At 37.1% G+C, this 18,044-nt stretch overlaps 4 protein-coding genes across 14 annotated transcripts; 2 read left to right on the top strand and 2 right to left on the bottom strand.

Annotated features, from left to right (window-relative positions):
• Positions 1 to 1,146: 1,146 nt before the first annotated feature.
• On the bottom strand, positions 1,147 to 4,889 carry LOC105836420 (myotubularin-related protein 9). 2 transcript variants are annotated; one of them, XM_036289207.1, is made up of 8 exons: positions 4,754 to 4,889; positions 4,110 to 4,679; positions 3,684 to 3,849; positions 3,321 to 3,613; positions 3,136 to 3,239; positions 2,750 to 3,054; positions 2,308 to 2,631; positions 1,147 to 2,180 (listed from the first exon to the last, which is right to left on the bottom strand). In XM_036289207.1, the coding sequence occupies exons 2-8, from the start codon at positions 4,269 to 4,271 to the stop codon at positions 1,777 to 1,779; spliced, it is 1,758 nt and encodes a 585-aa protein (XP_036145100.1). In that variant the 5' UTR covers positions 4,272 to 4,679; positions 4,754 to 4,889; the 3' UTR covers positions 1,147 to 1,776. The 2 variants fall into 2 exon arrangements, with proteins under 2 accessions (XP_036145100.1, XP_012535895.1); XM_012680441.3 differs by lacking the exon at positions 4,754 to 4,889 and having other exon boundaries at positions 4,110 to 4,232; positions 4,353 to 4,628.
• On the top strand, positions 4,773 to 11,502 carry LOC105836419 (protein kinase C-binding protein 1). Of its 6 annotated transcripts, none has more exons than XM_012680438.3 (9): positions 4,773 to 5,140; positions 5,462 to 5,859; positions 6,437 to 6,870; positions 6,951 to 7,109; positions 7,219 to 7,540; positions 7,631 to 7,811; positions 7,903 to 9,786; positions 9,887 to 10,179; positions 10,604 to 11,502. In XM_012680438.3, exons 3-9 carry the CDS (start codon positions 6,449 to 6,451, stop codon positions 10,724 to 10,726), a joined length of 3,384 nt encoding a protein of 1,127 aa, XP_012535892.1. In that variant the 5' UTR covers positions 4,773 to 5,140; positions 5,462 to 5,859; positions 6,437 to 6,448; the 3' UTR covers positions 10,727 to 11,502. The 6 variants fall into 6 exon arrangements, with proteins under 6 accessions (XP_012535892.1, XP_028050824.1, XP_028050826.1 ...); XM_028195023.2 differs by having other exon boundaries at positions 4,774 to 5,140; positions 7,216 to 7,540; XM_028195025.2 differs by having other exon boundaries at positions 4,774 to 5,140; positions 7,216 to 7,540; positions 9,887 to 10,241; positions 10,609 to 11,502.
• A 238-nt stretch (positions 11,503 to 11,740) lies between these two features.
• On the top strand, positions 11,741 to 15,301 carry LOC105836421 (GTP-binding protein SAR1b). 4 transcript variants are annotated; one of them, XM_012680442.2, is made up of 6 exons: positions 11,741 to 11,894; positions 12,512 to 12,616; positions 13,131 to 13,250; positions 13,538 to 13,603; positions 13,691 to 13,926; positions 14,047 to 15,301. In XM_012680442.2, the coding sequence occupies exons 2-6, from the start codon at positions 12,574 to 12,576 to the stop codon at positions 14,161 to 14,163; spliced, it is 582 nt and encodes a 193-aa protein (XP_012535896.1). In that variant the 5' UTR covers positions 11,741 to 11,894; positions 12,512 to 12,573; the 3' UTR covers positions 14,164 to 15,301. The 4 variants fall into 4 exon arrangements, with proteins under 4 accessions (XP_012535896.1, XP_012535900.1, XP_012535897.1 ...); XM_012680446.3 differs by lacking the exon at positions 11,741 to 11,894 and adding an exon at positions 12,138 to 12,332; XM_012680443.3 differs by lacking the exon at positions 11,741 to 11,894 and adding an exon at positions 12,138 to 12,372.
• Positions 15,302 to 15,478: 177 nt separating this feature from the next.
• LOC105836428 (3-hydroxyisobutyryl-CoA hydrolase, mitochondrial) lies at positions 15,479 to 17,723 on the bottom strand. Of its 2 annotated transcripts, none has more exons than XM_012680455.3 (8): positions 17,502 to 17,723; positions 17,333 to 17,423; positions 17,037 to 17,101; positions 16,713 to 16,954; positions 16,384 to 16,625; positions 16,086 to 16,302; positions 15,824 to 16,011; positions 15,479 to 15,755 (listed from the first exon to the last, which is right to left on the bottom strand). In XM_012680455.3, exons 1-8 carry the CDS (start codon positions 17,511 to 17,513, stop codon positions 15,610 to 15,612), a joined length of 1,203 nt encoding a protein of 400 aa, XP_012535909.1. In that variant the 5' UTR covers positions 17,514 to 17,723; the 3' UTR covers positions 15,479 to 15,609. The 2 variants fall into 2 exon arrangements, with proteins under 2 accessions (XP_012535909.1, XP_012535910.1); XM_012680456.3 differs by having other exon boundaries at positions 17,486 to 17,720.
• Between the last annotated feature and the right edge of the window lie 321 nt (positions 17,724 to 18,044).

Raw genomic sequence — 18,044 nt, 5'->3', positions numbered from 1 at the left:
ACACACCTGTTCTTCTCTTCTTCCGAGGCTTCTGGGAAAAAAAGTGATATCGCGAAGTAAATGAGGGACAGATCGACAGAAGGATAAAGGAGAGAGAAAGAGAAAGAAATAGAGAAAGGCACGAAGCTACGCAGCGGTATCACAAGGTAATGGTCGCAGGCGCGAGGTCGCGATTTCTCACGGATCTCCTCCATCGCGCAGATTCGAAACCGGTATAATAATCTCTCCGCGCGCGCGCTCGTCCGTGTCGCCGCCGTTGCCGCCAAGACACGATGCCTAAATGGCGTCGTGAACGCGTCGAAGAATGTTCTAGTCCTCGGGGTACTATTTGCGCATCCAAAGCCAACCCCGCGGGGCTCTTTCGCGGCTTCTTCGTCGTAGAGTTCTGGATCTCCTACGTGAGAGGACGCGCTCCGAAATAATTGTCCCCGTCCATTCGTGGCGAACGGAAACGCAGGGGTAAGACGTCGGAAATCGGTCTCTCAATCTCGCTCTCGCTCGCGTGTCACTCGAAACCCGCGCGAATTCTCTTACGCTTAGAGGTGCGATCCCAGATGGAGGGGCAGAGAGCCTTCAAGAAACATTAAGAACGCAAACGATGCTAAATTTTCGTTTAGAATTACTTAGATTAAAATCACAACGTCGATCGTTTTTTACTCGTTCTTCAATTTTATTTTTAAAGCCCTGTGCGTCCCGATCACTCTTCCATATCCTGACCTGTCTTTCCTTTGTCTTTCCCGAACGTTGCGGCTTAACTTTACAGGCGTATAAACGTATCTTGTCCCATGATTAATATTAAGAGGAGGTGCGTACACGTGTACGTATATTCGATCGCGAAACGCGAACGCTGACGAAACTCGATGCATTCCTGAGTGGCGGAGCCAATGGCCGTGGGATTCCCTTTCAGTTTCTTTGTGTGTGAACACCTGCCGCGCTTTCCCCTCCAGCCTTCTCCCCCTTTTGCCACGGCAGCGGCAACAATCCTGCCCTTAACCTGCCCCCCCCCCTCTCTTTGCCTCTCTTCTCTCTCGTCTCCATCGCCCTGCCGCCATCCTTCCCGAATAACGGTAAAAACTCGTCCGTACCCCCGAACGAGTGAGGATTTCCTTCTCTCTGTACGCTCGAATGAAAAATTCGCAAGTTCTCTCCCCTCGCAATTACGCTCTTTAATAATGGATTTACAATATACAGTCCATTTTCATTTGTTATATTACTTTGGATAAATAAATTATGTGTGTATATAGTATTTTATATATATATATATTATATATAAATTCCTTTTTATATATAATATATATATGTACATATATGTGATGTGTAATATCGTTAACTCTGTTTTCATGGTATGAACCATGCGTTTGTTGTGAAATAAAAAATATCACAATTTATCTTGTCTCGTTTAAATCGTTTAAATAGAACTTGACACCCTCTCGGTAATACAAGTTTTACTACATAGGCGAAAATCGCGTGACTTGACTGCAATGACGTGAGAGAAATACCTTTTACACGATACGCAATATTCAAATCTATATTGACAATGATAATATGCTCAATCTCAGACCTATTCTTAAAGCTAATAGACACCCTTTACTTCATCTCGGCGTGAAGTTGTAAGCATGGCGTCGAGAATTTATTACGAAGGCATTCAGCATTCGTGGCAGGTCGTGAAGATCCTCGCGGATTAACGATAGTATTGTATAATTAAAGGCATATTGACAAGATCGTTGAACAACATGGACATTTCTTCCTCTTCTTCGATTTCTACATTCTGTAATATCAAGTACTCTGAGACTCCAGGCTCAATTGCGCTATACGGGGATGGTCCTCTTGATTGTCCGTGTCTCTCCGCGACATGTCCGGATCTGATCGGATTTCTTCCAACGCTTGTTTGATCTGCGCCTGGAGCTGTCCGGCTACCTTGCGCACTGCCGTGTGATTCTGCTTGATCTGCTTCGCGTAGGAGAGCATGCCATCCCACGGGGCTGCGCTTGTATGCGCAAGATATAGTTCTCTCCACAATTGAATACTGATAGGTGCGACGCTGGGCCAAATCACTCTCGGATTCGGCTCATACAATGGATTTATCCATTGCTCCAAAACGTCCGGTTGATTCATATACGACCATAAACTGTAAGTTCGTTCGGATAGCCGTAATTTTATTCTTTCCGCTTCCGAATCACCTGAATAAACAAATACATAGAATAACGAGTAACCAATAATAATAAACAGCAACAATGAAAAAACAAGTCTTAATAAAAATATAAGTGATATAAAATTAATAAAAAAATATAATTAATGCTTACATACCTAAAAATGTACCATAGTTCGAGGAGTAGGCGTGCTTATACAATTTGATGAGTAAATCCACGGTATACTCGAAGCTGAATTGAAATTGATGATGCAACTGATACAGGCAATCAAGGAAAAGCAGAAAAGTCGGTGCATGCGTTGGATTTTGGGAGTTTGAAGGCTGATATGCTGCGTAACGAGTCCGACTGAAAAATTGATGGCCGGCTTGTAACCATTCGCGCTCTATGAGTGCCTGAAGTCCTCGTACCGTTCGACAATCGGGATTCAATATTGCCTGGGCTAAGCTAGTTACCACCAGCGTAGAGTCTCTACCTGTGCTGCCTATTGTATAAACCAAAATCACGTAATGTTATTAGTATTACACAATTAAAGAGATAAATACATACTTTCGCTATATTAATCATTAAATATATGTTATTAGTCTTTGTAATGTATCTACCGTGCACTAGCACAGCCGCGGCTTCTTGATGCAAGCATTGCGCGGTGACGCAGGCAGCATTTAAAGCACTCTGTACAGCAGTTAACCATCCGCTGCTATCCAATTTTGATAGCCATTGCGAAGTTGAACTGTTCACGTCATTGCAAGCCTCTATTAATTTGTAGAAACTATCTGCTAATTCGTGCGGCCGAGGAACTGGTTTGTGTACTTTTCGCCACTGCGGATAAGCCGTGTCCATTTCCGTTCCTCCGCCTCTGGCTCTAGCACTCTGCGCCTGATTAACCGATCTTGTGTCCACTATGTAACTATGAATAAAATTCAGTAACTATAATAAATATCTAAGAATACTTGTGATTCAAGAATGGTCGAATATCGATCATACTTACCCACGTCTTCCAGGACCTAGGACTGCATTTAACAATTTTTCATCTTCCTTACATCTCTTACCAGTAGCACCGCATAACGGCTGACTACTTCTCAACAATATACTCTGCAATAAGATGAAAACGAAAAGTCACGAACGAGTAAATATTACTTTGTAATTTAAAGTTTTTAATTGTACGTTACTTACACCTCCTTCGTGTCTGTAACACAAAACAGGGAATCTTCCACCGTCCCTGAAGCCAGCTGAAGCTATTACAACTTTGTCATCTACTTGACGCGGTACTATGACTGCTGACGGATACGAACTACAAACTTTGTAATCTCTATTCAGGTAACTGATACGCCACTCATCTCCATGAGCCGCTAGCAATCTAGACCATTCGGAAACAGGTGCAAACGCTGTCCATCCATCTTCGATTTGTACCATGATGTTGTTGGTTGTCTGTGGTCGATAGAAGAATGGGTATTGTAAAGTTTGGTCTGCAAAGTAAATTACAATTATATCTTATCATCGAGCAATATCATAGATATAACAAATTTAAAAAATTACCTAGCGATATCAGCTTCTCTATGGACAATATGGCGTTGATTAAATCATTGGTAGAACCAATATCTAACTGAAGGATTTGAAAATCCTTGCATTTCAATATTATACTACCGCCTGGGCTCTGAGCATTCAGTTTCTTCTCTACGACATCAATATTCCTGTTCATCAGCTAGCAGAAAAAGAAAAACTTGTTAAAAATTGGTTTAAAGAAAAGAGTACACTTTAAAATAATTAAAACGTAATTTTTTAAGCATTAGTTCCTTTTAAAATAAAAAACACGAAATAAATATTTATTGAAAAAAGACGATTCAAATGTACTAATCAATAAAAACAAAGAATAAAGATACACAACTTTCCCCCGATAACTTTGCAACTGCTCTCCTTACGTTACTCATACATGTAAAAATGTTTATAATTTATTACACCTACCCAAAGCTCTTGTCCGTCATCTTGCCTAGAGGACAGAATAAGATGATGACCGCTGATGCACAGCGTCCCATCCATGCTCTTGTTATTGCCATCGCTCTTATCGACTAACACGACGTTGTCGACCTGTGGAATTAATATGTTATCGCCGATATGGTCACCCATTGTTATAGTCTTGACTCCTCTCTACGTGGCTGTCGACGAATTTCTCGCTAAAGTACGAACACTTTGACGGAATAACATAACCTAATAAGCAGTCCGCTGCTCCGTCGGACTGTCATAAGAGAGCTGTTCTCGAGGCATAATTCGTTCCGCTGCTAGACTTTTCCCTTAGTGATTCACACTTCAGCGAGCGATCTTGGTCTCGGGCTCGTTGTGACGTTCCCCATTTATCTCGGTTGTGACTAGATAAAGTGACAGCTGTTGTGTGACTTGTTTACCATCTCTACGAGAGCTCGAGCCACACAATCTGTCGCACCATTTACCATTCGTTTCGCTCGCGATATCGCATTCGCATATCGCACCACTTCACCACAGCGGGGGGAAACGAGAGGCGGAGAGAGGGAGAGGAAACTAGAAAGAGAGAGAGAAGTTAGGTTAGGTTATAATTCCGCGCACCACGTGATCACATAACCTATCAGACACACCTGGGTACGGGATTACAGGAGAGATGGAACGACAGCAGCAGGACCGATTTCGACTTGTCATTTCCAGCTTGGGCGAACGAAAGGAACATCTCGCGATTACGATGTTGAGGCGATTTAACAATTCCATGATCAGTTCTCCGATTTACGCTCTAGTAAAAGCGCCGATCGAATTCGAACGAGGATGCTACCGCGGGGTCAACGGGAGATTTCTCGCGAGGCTGTCGTGCGATGTATCGTAAGATGACAGTCACATTCGAGTTGCTGTTGTTTCCTAGAGGAGGAAGGCCGAAGGCGAGCAGTAAATACAATCAATCGAGTTCCTAAGCCTTGCGATGTGCATTTAGCCTTCAACTGTCAACGACATATGACGTTTCGTTCGATTTAATGGTGATAATGAAATATTGCACGATTTTTTCAGCAAGAGACAAAAACCAGCGCGAAAATGAAACATTCCATCGTTTAATAAACGACAGGATTGAAATGATTTACTGTCATTACAATGTGCGTTTCTCGCTGGAAAATTGTCTTTTGTCTGATGCTTTATCATTTATCTACTTTATCTCATTTCCATGGTCCTTGTGGTCGAGAGACAAATCCAATTTAAATGTTCATTCCGTGTATTTGTAATTCATTGCAGTTTCACTACCGCGATAGCAGAATTCGGAATCGCGCGAAGATGAAATTGACAGTTATCTCCTCTGTCGGCAGGACCGATTGATATGAGCGGAAAAGGGATGGAAGACAGCGGCCAGAAGTGTCACGTGATCACTGCGATGGCACTTACGAGGAACACCGTCGATGGATGGCGCCACCGATCACGGGCAAGGTTGCTCGTTGCTGGTGTTTCATGTCTCACCGTCCACCGCGGTTCAGGGTGAGAAAGAGAAAAAGGCGAGCTTTCTGGTGCCGAGGACGGCGAAGACGCGAGGAGTCGTATCAGGGACTCGTGATACGATGGTGGCTCGATTGACGACTCTGTAACACCGCTGACACGAACGCTCCGCTGCTGGAGTCGCCGCACTGGCAGCTCACGACACGTTTGCAAGGGTGGTCAGCCGCAATCCCTAACTCAGAAGCATCGTGGTCGTATCTGGGATCACCGCAAGGTAAAGGATCCGTTTATGCTCGACACCTCGCGTGCGCTTTCTCACGGCAACGGTAATTGCAACTAGGATACTAGTGTCTTACGGCGAACGATGGAGCCTATATGGATTCCAGGAGCTACCTTTGGCTCGTTGAATTGTCATTAGCATGTCGCACTCGTTATTGTCATTATAGGTAATCTTGGAGGCATAGAACGTATGAGATAATATTGTTGCTGCGTGTCTATATCCGAATTGTGTTGACATTAATATATATGTGTGTAACTTGGTTGGAGTTTTTATAGTAATATAATAATAGCTGCTGTTGATCATGTAGCATATATAATAGCTAATACGATTATATAAATAATGTATACAGATCTATGCAAAATATATATAGGCATTCTCCAGCAAAAGACAAAGGGATACAGTGCAACACTATGAATTGTCTCTTTTTTATTTAACACTGATAAACCATCAGAATAAAATGACTTGCTGTTTTATACTGCATCAATTGTTTTTTGCTGACAATGAAATATACATGCTAATGATACATGCTAATACTTTTTTTAATGAACCAACTCAATGCTTTTTGCTATAGGTGACAATTAAAATGGCATCCCATGAGAACAGCGAAGATCCGATGAAATCTTTTATTACGGATAAGGTAAATACAACAGCACAGTCAAAAATAGAGGAAAAGATGTCATTGACTACTTCATCATCAGTTGATCAACATAACGAGTTAATTGACACAGCACCTGATACAAAGGAAAAGAAAAATTCAACATCTGATATAACCAATGACTGTGCAAGTGCACAGAAAAAAGATTCTGATGATCTAAAAAACAAAGATAATTTAAAATCATCAGTAAATGATGAGAATAAACAGGACGATAGTAAGACGGATAAGAAGAAAGAGATGCAAAGTGTAACTTCACTTACAGATCCTCAAAATACAGACGAAAAAGAGGAAGTTAAAAGCGAAAATGTTTTGACAAAAGGAAAGGGAGTTTTGAAACGAAAACGAAAAAGGTTAGCACTTATCTGAAAATTTCCATTTGTACCAGATATAATTCTGATATTTTAGATATATAGAAAAAAAACATTTTTAGTAATGCGACAACACTGGAATTTCCTGTTGAGGAAAGTAAGAAGAAAGAGATGCCAAGTGTAACCTTGCTCTCAGATCCTCAAAGCACAGATGAAGAAAAGGAAGTGAAAACCAAAGATGCTTCGATGAAAGGACTTGCTTTGAAACGAAAGCGGAAAAGGTTTGTTCAGATCTTAATAGAAAATTATGTTTTATATTACATATAAAATATTTGTAAATGCATGTGCGTTATATTTTAAATATAAAAAAAGTGTTGATATTCTCAGCAGTGTGTCGACGGTAGAACCTCCTGCAGAGGAGAACGGTACTAGAAGCAAGAGGAAGAAATTAAAAACTGGCTACGATCGATTTTGTTGGCGATGTCATAAAGAGAAGGTTGATGCATTCTGCACTGCTTGTCCTCGCTCGTGGCATCGTAAATGTATAGGTGGCATGCCATCGTCATTGGAGAAATGGATATGCGGAGAATGTGCAACCATTTTGAAAGCAGAAAACGCTGAAACGCGTTCCACAGCAATGGCGCAGTTGTCCATCGATCAATTGTGCATGTTGCTTAAACATGTGGTTGAAAGATTACGCGACTATCCCGGCGTATGTGCATTTCTTTTTTTATTATATACAGCGCAATTTACTATTGTATTTACTTATTTAATGTATTTCTGATTTTTACGCTTGATGTAGTCTGAACCATTTTGCAAACCGGTGGATCTCTTGGAAGTGCCGAATTATCTGGATTATGTTATCAAGCCGATGGATCTAAGTCTTTTAGAATCAAATGTAAAGTCTAAACTTTACGGCAGTACCGATGCGTTTATGGCAGATGCAAAATGGATACAACATAATTGCATCGTGTTTAATACGTGTATGTTAATTCTCTTTTAAATTTGTTTAAATTACATAAAGTATTTTAAATTTGAATAGATAAATAAATTATTCTCTGTTGATATCTGCAGGCGGTGGTGTTTACACGGATACATCAAAACTGACAAACGCGGCAAAGCAGATCATCAAAGTGGCGCGTCAGGAAGTTTCGGAAATTGAGGCATGTCCCGATTGCTACGCACATGGTCGAAACTTGCCGAGACCTCAGCCTTCATGGTTTATCGAACCCTGTCGTCGACCGCATCCACTTGTATGGGCCAAACTAAAGGGTTTTCCATTTTGGCCGGCAAAGGCAATGCCTCGCATCAATTCTCAAGGATACGTGGACGTACGTTTTTTCGGTGAACACGATCGCGCTTGGGTGCCACCAAAAGATCTTTTTTTATACTCCGAGGAACCACCTGCTCCATCCCCCCGTAAACGTAAATCCGACATGGATGAGTGCGTGCAAGAAGTTAATCGACACATTAGAAAACTGACGCTTATGTTCGGCCAGTTTAAATATGCGCTACCTAAAGTTCAGTACGATCCGAACAATCCGATGCAAATACAACTGATACTACCGAATTACAATCCTCTCGGACCCAATCATCTTTCCAGTCCAGAATTTTCCATACCTCAGAAAAAGAATCCTCAGAAAAAACGAAGTTTCCTTAAAGGTAAATCACAGAGTGATGAATCAACTGATATTACTGAAATAGATACCAACTTGAAAGGCGATGCTGAAAAGGAGGATAAAGCTACAATGCCAAAAGTACAAAAATTAGATACTGATGTTAAGGATACTTCAAACATGCAAGCAGATCTAAATGGTAGTCCTAGTAAATTAAATAAGAAAACAGATCAAGGTATTATAAAATTAACCCCTAAAGAAGTTGCTCAAAACAAAACGGTAAAAGATTATAAACCAAGAAACACGAGGACATCAATATCTCAATCGAATGTTGCGGATAATTCCACTGAAAATAATAGCACAAGTTCAAATACCAGTATCTCAGACAAGAATAATTCGTCGAAAGTGAAGAATGAAGTGAAATCATCTACAAAAAGTTTACCTAAATCTACGATACAATCAGGTACTGAATCATCTGATACGACACGAGCGCAGAGAAAAAGCCTCTTGAAAAATATTATCAATCCTAAACTAGCACTTTCTCAAGTGGATAACTCGAAGACGAATACAAAGTACAATTGCGCGAAAACTAATAAAATGTACAAACCGAAAACAAGGCTTGTTGACAAATTGAATACAGAGAAGGAATTGAAATCCGTTACTACGAGCTTGGAGAACGAGAAATCGTCGAATTCGAGTAAAGTAATTCCAGAGGTGTTGAGAAAAAATAAAGAATCATCTAATGTACAAAAAAACTTACCTGAAGTGGACATACGGCTATCATCCATTGCGAATTCTACTCATACCATTCCACCGACAAATCCAGCCGTGTCTATAACAGATAAATCCGTGTTGTTGCTCGTGGTTAACGGAAAATCTGCCGAGTCTGCACAACAGATCGCATCGACGATAGACTGTCAAAGCAACAAGGATGTGCTTCCCGTAGCAAAGGAGGTACATCAGAATTCGCCGAGAAAGGCTAGGAAATCTTTTCCTGGAAAATCATCCAATTCACGAAATATTCAACGGACGGCCCATGTCTCAGAGGCAAACGAAGTTATTCAAGTTTCTCCGGTTAAGCACGTTACGCCATCCACGTATCAACTGTTACCTCCAGAAGCCGGACCTATTAGTGCGCGTTTACATCATAATGCGCACGATCTCGCGAGAAAAATGGGGCACATGATGGAAGAGGCGTATAAGGAGGCAGCATACAAGGAGGATAATGGAGAAAATGATACGGCTGATAATTATCAAGCAACAATATTCTTTCTGCGGATGCAGATAGAGCATATAAAGTGGCAGCATCAACAACAAATAGCAGAGTTAAAACATAATACCGGTATGCCTATACATATACATATGCATTTTTTTGCGAAATTGTTTGATAAAATCGGTCACCGTTAATGTAAAAATACTTCAGAAAACGTTATAAATTCCAGATCGTACTCTACGTGAGATGCGTGCGAGTTTTGAAGCGGAGAAATGTCGATCGGTCGAGGAAGTTCGTAGGGAAGTCGAAGAGGAAAAGATGCGCACTATTGAAGAGACCAAACGGAAGCAATGGTGCGCTATGTGCGGACAGGAAGCGATGTTTTACTGTTGTTGGAACACTGCTTATTGTAATTATCCGTGTCAGCAATCGCATTGGTCGACGCACATGCGAACGTGTTCTCAGCAGCCTGCGCACAACACTAGCGTCACAAATTCGGGAGCAAATTTGAATCCGCAGCAGGTGATGCCCAGACTCGTATTAAATCTGGATCACACAACTTTGAAGAGCCTAGAGTGAATAGTGTAAGTTCCAACAGTTTAAACGAAAAGTTCAGTAGCATGAAAATGTTGTAGCAGTATACAATGTTATTCTAACTTTATTCCATCAAAAAATTTCCTTTGCACGTTTGTTTTAATTGTAAAAAATATTTGCAATATAAAGATGGAAATTAGAATAATATAGATAAAGAAATTTTGAAACTGTCTAATCTGATACATATTTGTTGACAATTCATATTGTATTGATTCTTATTCTAACTTGATGTTCACACAAATTAACTTGCACTATTGACACTCTAAACTTCAAAGCTAAATTTGATTTTAAATTGTTTTTTCGACTTAAATCGCATTATATTGCAATAGTTTTGAAGTATTTTATTTTTCAGAGCAGTAACGTGACTCGCAATTCTCCGAGTAAGGCGCACTCTTTGTCACTCAATAAAGTGAGTGGGATTTCATCATCGTCCACTTTGTCCCTTAGAAATAAAACCAGCAAAGATACTCTCTAAGCAAATCGCAATATATTTATAAGCGATTTAATATTAGTAGAATTAAGAAAAATCGGTAACATTGCAGGTAAATGAGTATGAATAATCAGCAAATCTTGATTTAATTTACGTTGAGACATTCACCTAATGTTTAAATGTAATATCGTGTATGTAGTTATTTTCTTTTCTTGAAGATATTTTTATTTACGCGATGTAAATAAATTATTAATCGTAGCGATTAATAGCCTTATAGTTTTTGGCATCAAATCAATAAATTACACATTAAGTTGTAAAAGACTCGAAGATGCAAATTTCATTAACATTTGTAATAAAAAAATTTATGGTATGATTTAATTTAATTAATATTAAAAAGTAATAATTTAATTATTATAGGAAGTATAAAATATGTATTATACTTCTCTTAAAGAAACGTTAGGTATTCTTAGAGATATGGGCTGATAAATTCTTGTAATATGATGATTACATGTTTAACATATTGTAACAATTTCCTTGTTTTGAAGTCTGATTACTTTTCAAACTAAATATTTCGCATAATTTCTGAGTTCCTCTATAGATACACTTGAAAAACAAGAGATAAGAGATAAAAATTATTTTTCCAACAAAGATGTCACATGACGTAAACACACTTCTAATAATCTGGATAATTGACATTCTTGTAGAGAGAGAACGCATTAAGCGTTCATAGAAATTTATGTTTTATTAAGTCTAACTGATATGGTGTTTAAACACAGCTCATTTTCAGGTTATAAATAAATTGTCGAGCAGACATGTTAAAATTTGTATTGAATATACTTCCAAATTTTCCTTTTCCATCTAAAAATTGACGGTTCTTACTTTTCTCTTTTATTTTTGCAAAGATAATTTTCAAGTTATGCATCAAATGCATTTTGTAATATTTTGCAAAAAGTAAAACACGATTTTACATTGCACCTTTAAATAATTTGAGAATGAACGTATTTAAATATATATTGATAAGAATGTACATGGAAATGTTTCAAATCTCGCGCCTGTGACGTAGCAAATATTTTGCGCAATATGGTGGACGGAAGTAGACGTCACCCAGTGCCAACTGCCAGCCAACGGGGCTCTGTGGTCGGACTGCTCTTTCCATGGGAGGAAAAGTACTTTTCTCCGTCCCCACGGCCTCCGTACGCTTTTTTCACAGTAGGTATGTGAAATATACGTCGCACAGCGGGTAACGGGCCTCCGATCGTCGTCCTTCAACGTGACGCGCGCGATTCTCTAAGATTGACTGTCTATCTCGTGTCTCAATTCGCGCGAGAGAGAGAAAAAGACGTCGCGAGACATGCTAGTCCTAGTGTCGTGAGAGCGAGAAAGAGGGAAAGAAAAAGAGAGAGATAGAGAAAGACGGAGATCTTGGTGCCGTTGTCTTGGGTTAATAAATCACTCGTCAATCATATGGCGATGGAGAACAGCGAATCGTCATAAATTCCACATCGCAGTTCCGTTCCGTCTCGTCTGCACTTTCTTACACTTGTCGCTTATGCAAAATTAAACGAGCCATCTGATTCGGTTGTCAGTGGAATACACGAGGCGCTCCAGGAAAGTGGAGAGAAGTGCAATCGAGAGGAATCGGATCACCGGGGTACGCGAATACATGCGATGCGCTCGACGACGACGGCAATGTGCGTACACCTCGTTCCTTGCGTTGAAAGTTCAAGGTTGTGAGGGCGGATTTAAAACAAGTCGGCCGCGTCGAGTCAGTTGTTCGAGTCACGTTGGCAGACTGTGATCTTTCATTAATTTGCTTTACTATTGTTGCAGAGTCATTCATTAGTTAACACATACGCAGCACAGTTCGACATCACATAACCGCAGCTACAAATATGTTTATTTGGGACTGGTTCGCTGGAGTGCTGAATTATCTCGGTGGGTAGAATTTTTCCTACATTGTTAATTTCCAACGTAAACGTTTATCTTCGAGCTAATATTCAAGGAAGTCTCAATCTGATTAGAATATTGCAATAACGTCACAATAATGATTAAGTATTCAGAGATGATAAATATGTATGTTTCTGATAAGATTTTTTTACTGGAATGATCCTACGTATAATATTGAAATAATTTAATCTTTTACTGTAAAAGAACAGTTGTAAAACAATATTTCAAACAACTTTTCAATTATTTTTAAGCAAGTAATACTTATAATTATACATGTATTTGTTGTTATAAAATATCACAAACAACTTTGTCATACTTATTATCTGACTAAACAGATAGACATTTTATATAATTTATGGAAAATTTAATATTGTTAGTTTATTTTTGTTTTATTTTATTTATTTTATGTGACATTTTAACAATGTAAATCTTCATAAAGAGTTCTGTTTCTTTTTAATTTGTTGCACATTTGATTTGTATGATCTTTTCTTGTTGATTTTAGGACTATGGAAGAAGAGTGGGAAGCTTCTCTTTCTAGGTTTGGATAATGCTGGGAAAACTACATTGCTTCACATGCTCAAAGATGATCGTTTAGCTCAACATGTACCCACACTACATCCAAGTAATTAAATTGGATTATCTTAATGCACTTGTGTATCTCAATCTTATTTAAACAATATGTTCTATTTTATGATAGCATATACTTCTGTAGGCCTATTTTTTCTAATAATTCAATTATTTTTTATTGGAAATTTTAATATTTATAATATTTATTTGATTAAATATACATGTACATGTTTTCTATTGTAAAGTAAAAAATATAAGCTCTACAGACTATATATATTTATTATGTTGCAACAAATAAATAAGAAATTTACAGAGTTATTGATAATTGATTTTATGTTCTAGCATCTGAAGAATTGTCTATCGGAAATATGAGATTTACAACTTTTGATCTTGGAGGTCATACTCAAGGTACATAGGAAAAAAATACATATTTCTTACAAAATATTTTGTTTTGTCTAAGCAATTACTTTATCTTTGCAACTTGCATTTTCATAGCGCGTCGCGTATGGAAGGATTATTTCCCAGCTGTGGACGCGATAGTATTCCTTGTTGACGCGAGTGACAGAACAAGATTACCAGAATCAAAAGCCGAGTTGGATGCACTGTTAACTGATGAGCAACTTAGCGCGTGTCCAGTTCTTGTGCTAGGCAATAAAATTGACAAACCATTAGCAGCTTCTGAAGATGAACTTAGAAATTTCTTTAATCTATATGGACAAACAACAGGAAAGGTATAGCCATGTAAATCAGAATAATAACTTATCAAATATTAGTATAAATTACATTAAAGTCATAGAATTACTAGTCTTAAAATTTTTATTGAATTTGTATTAACAAATGTAAATTTTTAGGGTAAAATTGCTCGCAGCGAGATACCCGGCCGTCCGCTGGAACTGTTTATGTGCTCAGTCTTAAAGCGACAAGGATATGGCGAAGGCTTCCGTTGGCTCGCACAGTATATCGATTGAACGTATATATTATATACATGACAAATTCACAACAGTTTCATCATGCATTTCCCTTTCCTGTGGTAACAGTACTGCTCTGCCAGAACTGTAATCTTCACGTGAATTCAGCAATAGGAAAGGAAATATTCATTAAAAAAGGAAAAAAAGAACAAGCAGTAACCGAAACTCAACACAATTTTCAATAGAGACAAGAGACGAATATTCTTGAGAAATGCGCGAGGCATAGGACAAATATCCTTTCATTGACGTTGGTACACGAGAAGGTCCAGCAAACGTCTCTTTTTTTTTCGAATACTTAGATTTTTATTTAAATTCCATGGAAACTTATCTCATTTTGTGGGTCACATTAGGGGAAATGATCATTAATACGTGCTAAAGAATGAAATAAAAACATTTTGATAAAATAAAACTAATAAAAACTATTTAAGAATTCCAAATGTTTTGTAGATTTATTTTTAGCGATGTTACACTTGAAGAGAAATGTCATAATGCAGAGTAATATATCGTATGCATCGCGCGTGGCTTCTGGAAAATTTAAAGCTTACAGTATGTAATTTATGAAAGAGATGATTTATTAATTGATATTTTTATTCAGTGTGCTTTTTATCCTTTTTTCATTAATTTAATATTTAATATTTTAAGTAATATGTTATTAGAATCACAGAATGATGCTGTTAAATACAATTTTATAGTTAAATTGTTGGTATTTACCTTTATGTTGTTTTGTATTTTTATTTATACAATCTCATATTTGTGCCAATTTTATATATTCTTTCAAATCTATTATTCAGCAGATGCAGGATACGTATGAATAATTTCTCGTTTCACAACGATTACGAAACAACTAAACCAGTTGAAATTATTAGATAGGATAATTATATCATTTGTTAGCAAATTGTGGAATTGCATATCTCTATTATAGCTGATATATCATTTGGAAATCATCATGTATCATGCTTAACGTTTTAGAACAATCTTCAATTACACATGATTTGTAAATTACGTTACTGTTACAAATTGAAACTGTTCATAAGTTATGTAGATAGTCGAAAAATTTATGTTATAATTTGTTTGTGGTGAATCTAGCTTATAAATCTTAAAGTTGCTTCCAAAATAAAAATCGAAGTTACGAAGAATACAAAAAGTATTTTACGTAATGGTTCTTAAATTATAAGTACTTATGTTTTCATTTATTTTCATATCAATAAAACATGTTTTATATTTTATACAATTGTACGCCATTTACAAAATAGAGATTTTAATAAATTTATTCACGGTATAATCGTTTGCAAAAAATATAAGAGATTAAACTTTTAAAAAGTTAATTGTGTCTATGTTTTAATATAAATCTTAATCTGTACAAAATTAGAGTACAAAAATAAAGTTTTTAGGAACTTGTTTTCATAACATTATGTGTCAAAATGCATAAAAACTTTCTCTTAATTCCTATAATTTGCTGGTGTATAACTGCAATTCTTTGTCTGCGGGAAGTACTGCAAATCGTTTATTTACATATTCATCCGTTACATCGGCCAAGGACCTCGGGTTCCATACTGGTTTCTGATCTTTGTCGACCAAGAGAGCTCTGACACCTGAAATTAAGTTGAAATATTGATCACAGGGTAAGATTTAAAAAAACATGCTAAATTTATCGTATTACCTTCATAGAAATCACCGTCTCTGCTCAGGGCCGTACAAGCTAATCTATATTCGATCTTTAAACAATCTGCTAAAGATTTTCCTTTTCCTTCATCAATTGCTTTTTTGGTAATTTTAAGAGAAGATGGAGACATTTTAAGCAGTACTTTCATATTCTTTTGCGCCCAATCTGAATTGTCTTTCTTTAATCTTTATACAAAAAAGTATATTGTGCTGTATTTTAAGTGAAAAAAAATATTATTCCGAAAATATCTGTATTTCACCTCTCGATTATCTCTTCGATGGATGAAGCAGAAAAACAATTTTCTATCTGCGACATATGAGGTGCCAAGCTGAATTCATGATTTAATTTCGGTTGATATTTGTTTAAAACAGGCTCAATATCGACATCACGCAACATTAATAAATCACGTTTCAAGTCAACAAGTTTCTCCGACGGTACAAAATGTGTTGCGATTCCAGCGAGAAGAACATCGATCCCTTAATAAAATATACATTTATAAATGTATATAATGCACTTATAAGAACACATTGTGCATGGAACACTTAATATAATTGTACCTTTCAATCTGTGTCCTGTCAGACCCAGGTAAATACCTAATTTTCCTTTCAATCTAGATAAAAAATAAGTAGCCCCGACATCGGGAAACAATCCTATCGCTGTTTCCGGCATAGCAAAGAGAGTTTTCTCTGTGGCAATTCTGTATTTACCGTGTACAGATAATCCAACACCACCTCCCATTGTTATCCCATTGATAATAGCGATATAAGGGTTCTTATATGTTCCAATAAAATAATTTAAGCTAGAAAAGTTAAAAGGAAAAAATATTTTACTCATTTAAATAGATACAAGAGACATTTATCTTTAAATTGACATTTTTACAACTTACGTGTACTCCCTTCTAAAAAACTCTTCTCCCAAAAGTTCACCTTTTGGTTCGTTCAGTGCCATAACGAGCGATTTGACGTCACCACCTGCACAAAACGCTTTATCACCTGCACCTTCTATTATTACAAGTTTCTTCGAAGATTCCCACTGTTTGAGGATGGAATATATTTTCTGAACCATTGACAAATTTACGGCATTCAATGCCTTAGGTCGGTTTAAAACTATTACACCATTATCCCCAACCTGCTTGTATACATAATTAAAATAGTCTTAATTAACAGTATCTGGCAAAGATAAAAATTTTAAAATATAATAATGTGCATACATCTTTTACAAGGACATCATCCATATTCGTTTGAGCACTGGTTGTTTCTTTAATGTCTTTAGATGCTAAAAATGTAGAATTAATTTAGGATATTTGCAATTTAAGAAAAGAATAGTAATATAAATACAGTTAAGTAAAAATTCATGATACTTTACAAATTAATACGCTAAGAAAGAAAATATTACAACAAATAGAAAGATATTTAACATTTCTATAACTTGCAAAAATGTTTAGATTTGTAAAAAAGAAATGTAAAATCAAAGTTGTATCAAAGTTTAAAAAAACTGTAGCCTAACCTGTGACAGATCTTGAGGTTGATAACCATCTAACACGTGCAAATGTAGCACCAACACTCGAGTAATGTAATTTTCCTGCGATTCTCTGTATCTAAAAGAAACAATTTATAACACACTCATCAATTATCGAATGTGCAAATTTTCAGCTTATACCTTAAGGTGAAATTACCATATTTGTCATCTATGTATCTTTTGTTGAAATGCTAATTAAGTGTTGGAATAATAAAAAAATATGTATGTACTGTCGAAATTGCCGACAGTGCTGACTAACTACTACTGACGTAACGTCCACGGTTTCTATGTTAAGTGAGATTATAAAGTGGTATTCACAGTCCCACTTTTATTTATGAAATTGTCTTTAAATTTAATTTAAAACGTTGTTCCATTGGTTAGGAATCCTAGGACCACTTCAGGCTAGAATTAAAATAATATTAAATATAAGATTAAATTAAGTGAATCACATGATCAGTTGTTTTTCTTGTCTTTTAAACATTTACAGAGAGAGAGAGAGAGAGAGAGAGAGAGAGAGAGAGAGAGAGAGAGAGAGAGAGAGAGAGAGAGAGATGCGCGTTACTCTCTGTCTCTCTCACTCTTACAAAGTTTTCCCTTTAAAGTTTCCAACTCCATTTTTCTCCGGCGTTGCCGTCAACTGTCAACATACAAGTCTACTTGTTCACATGCTCCGTGGCTCCAGATTCAACAAACAACCGTT

The sequence above is a fragment of the Monomorium pharaonis genome, chromosome 7, assembly GCF_013373865.1.
Source record: "Monomorium pharaonis isolate MP-MQ-018 chromosome 7, ASM1337386v2, whole genome shotgun sequence".
Lineage (NCBI taxonomy): Eukaryota > Metazoa > Arthropoda > Insecta > Hymenoptera > Formicidae > Monomorium > Monomorium pharaonis.
This window is presented reverse-complemented; position numbering and strand designations above follow the sequence as displayed.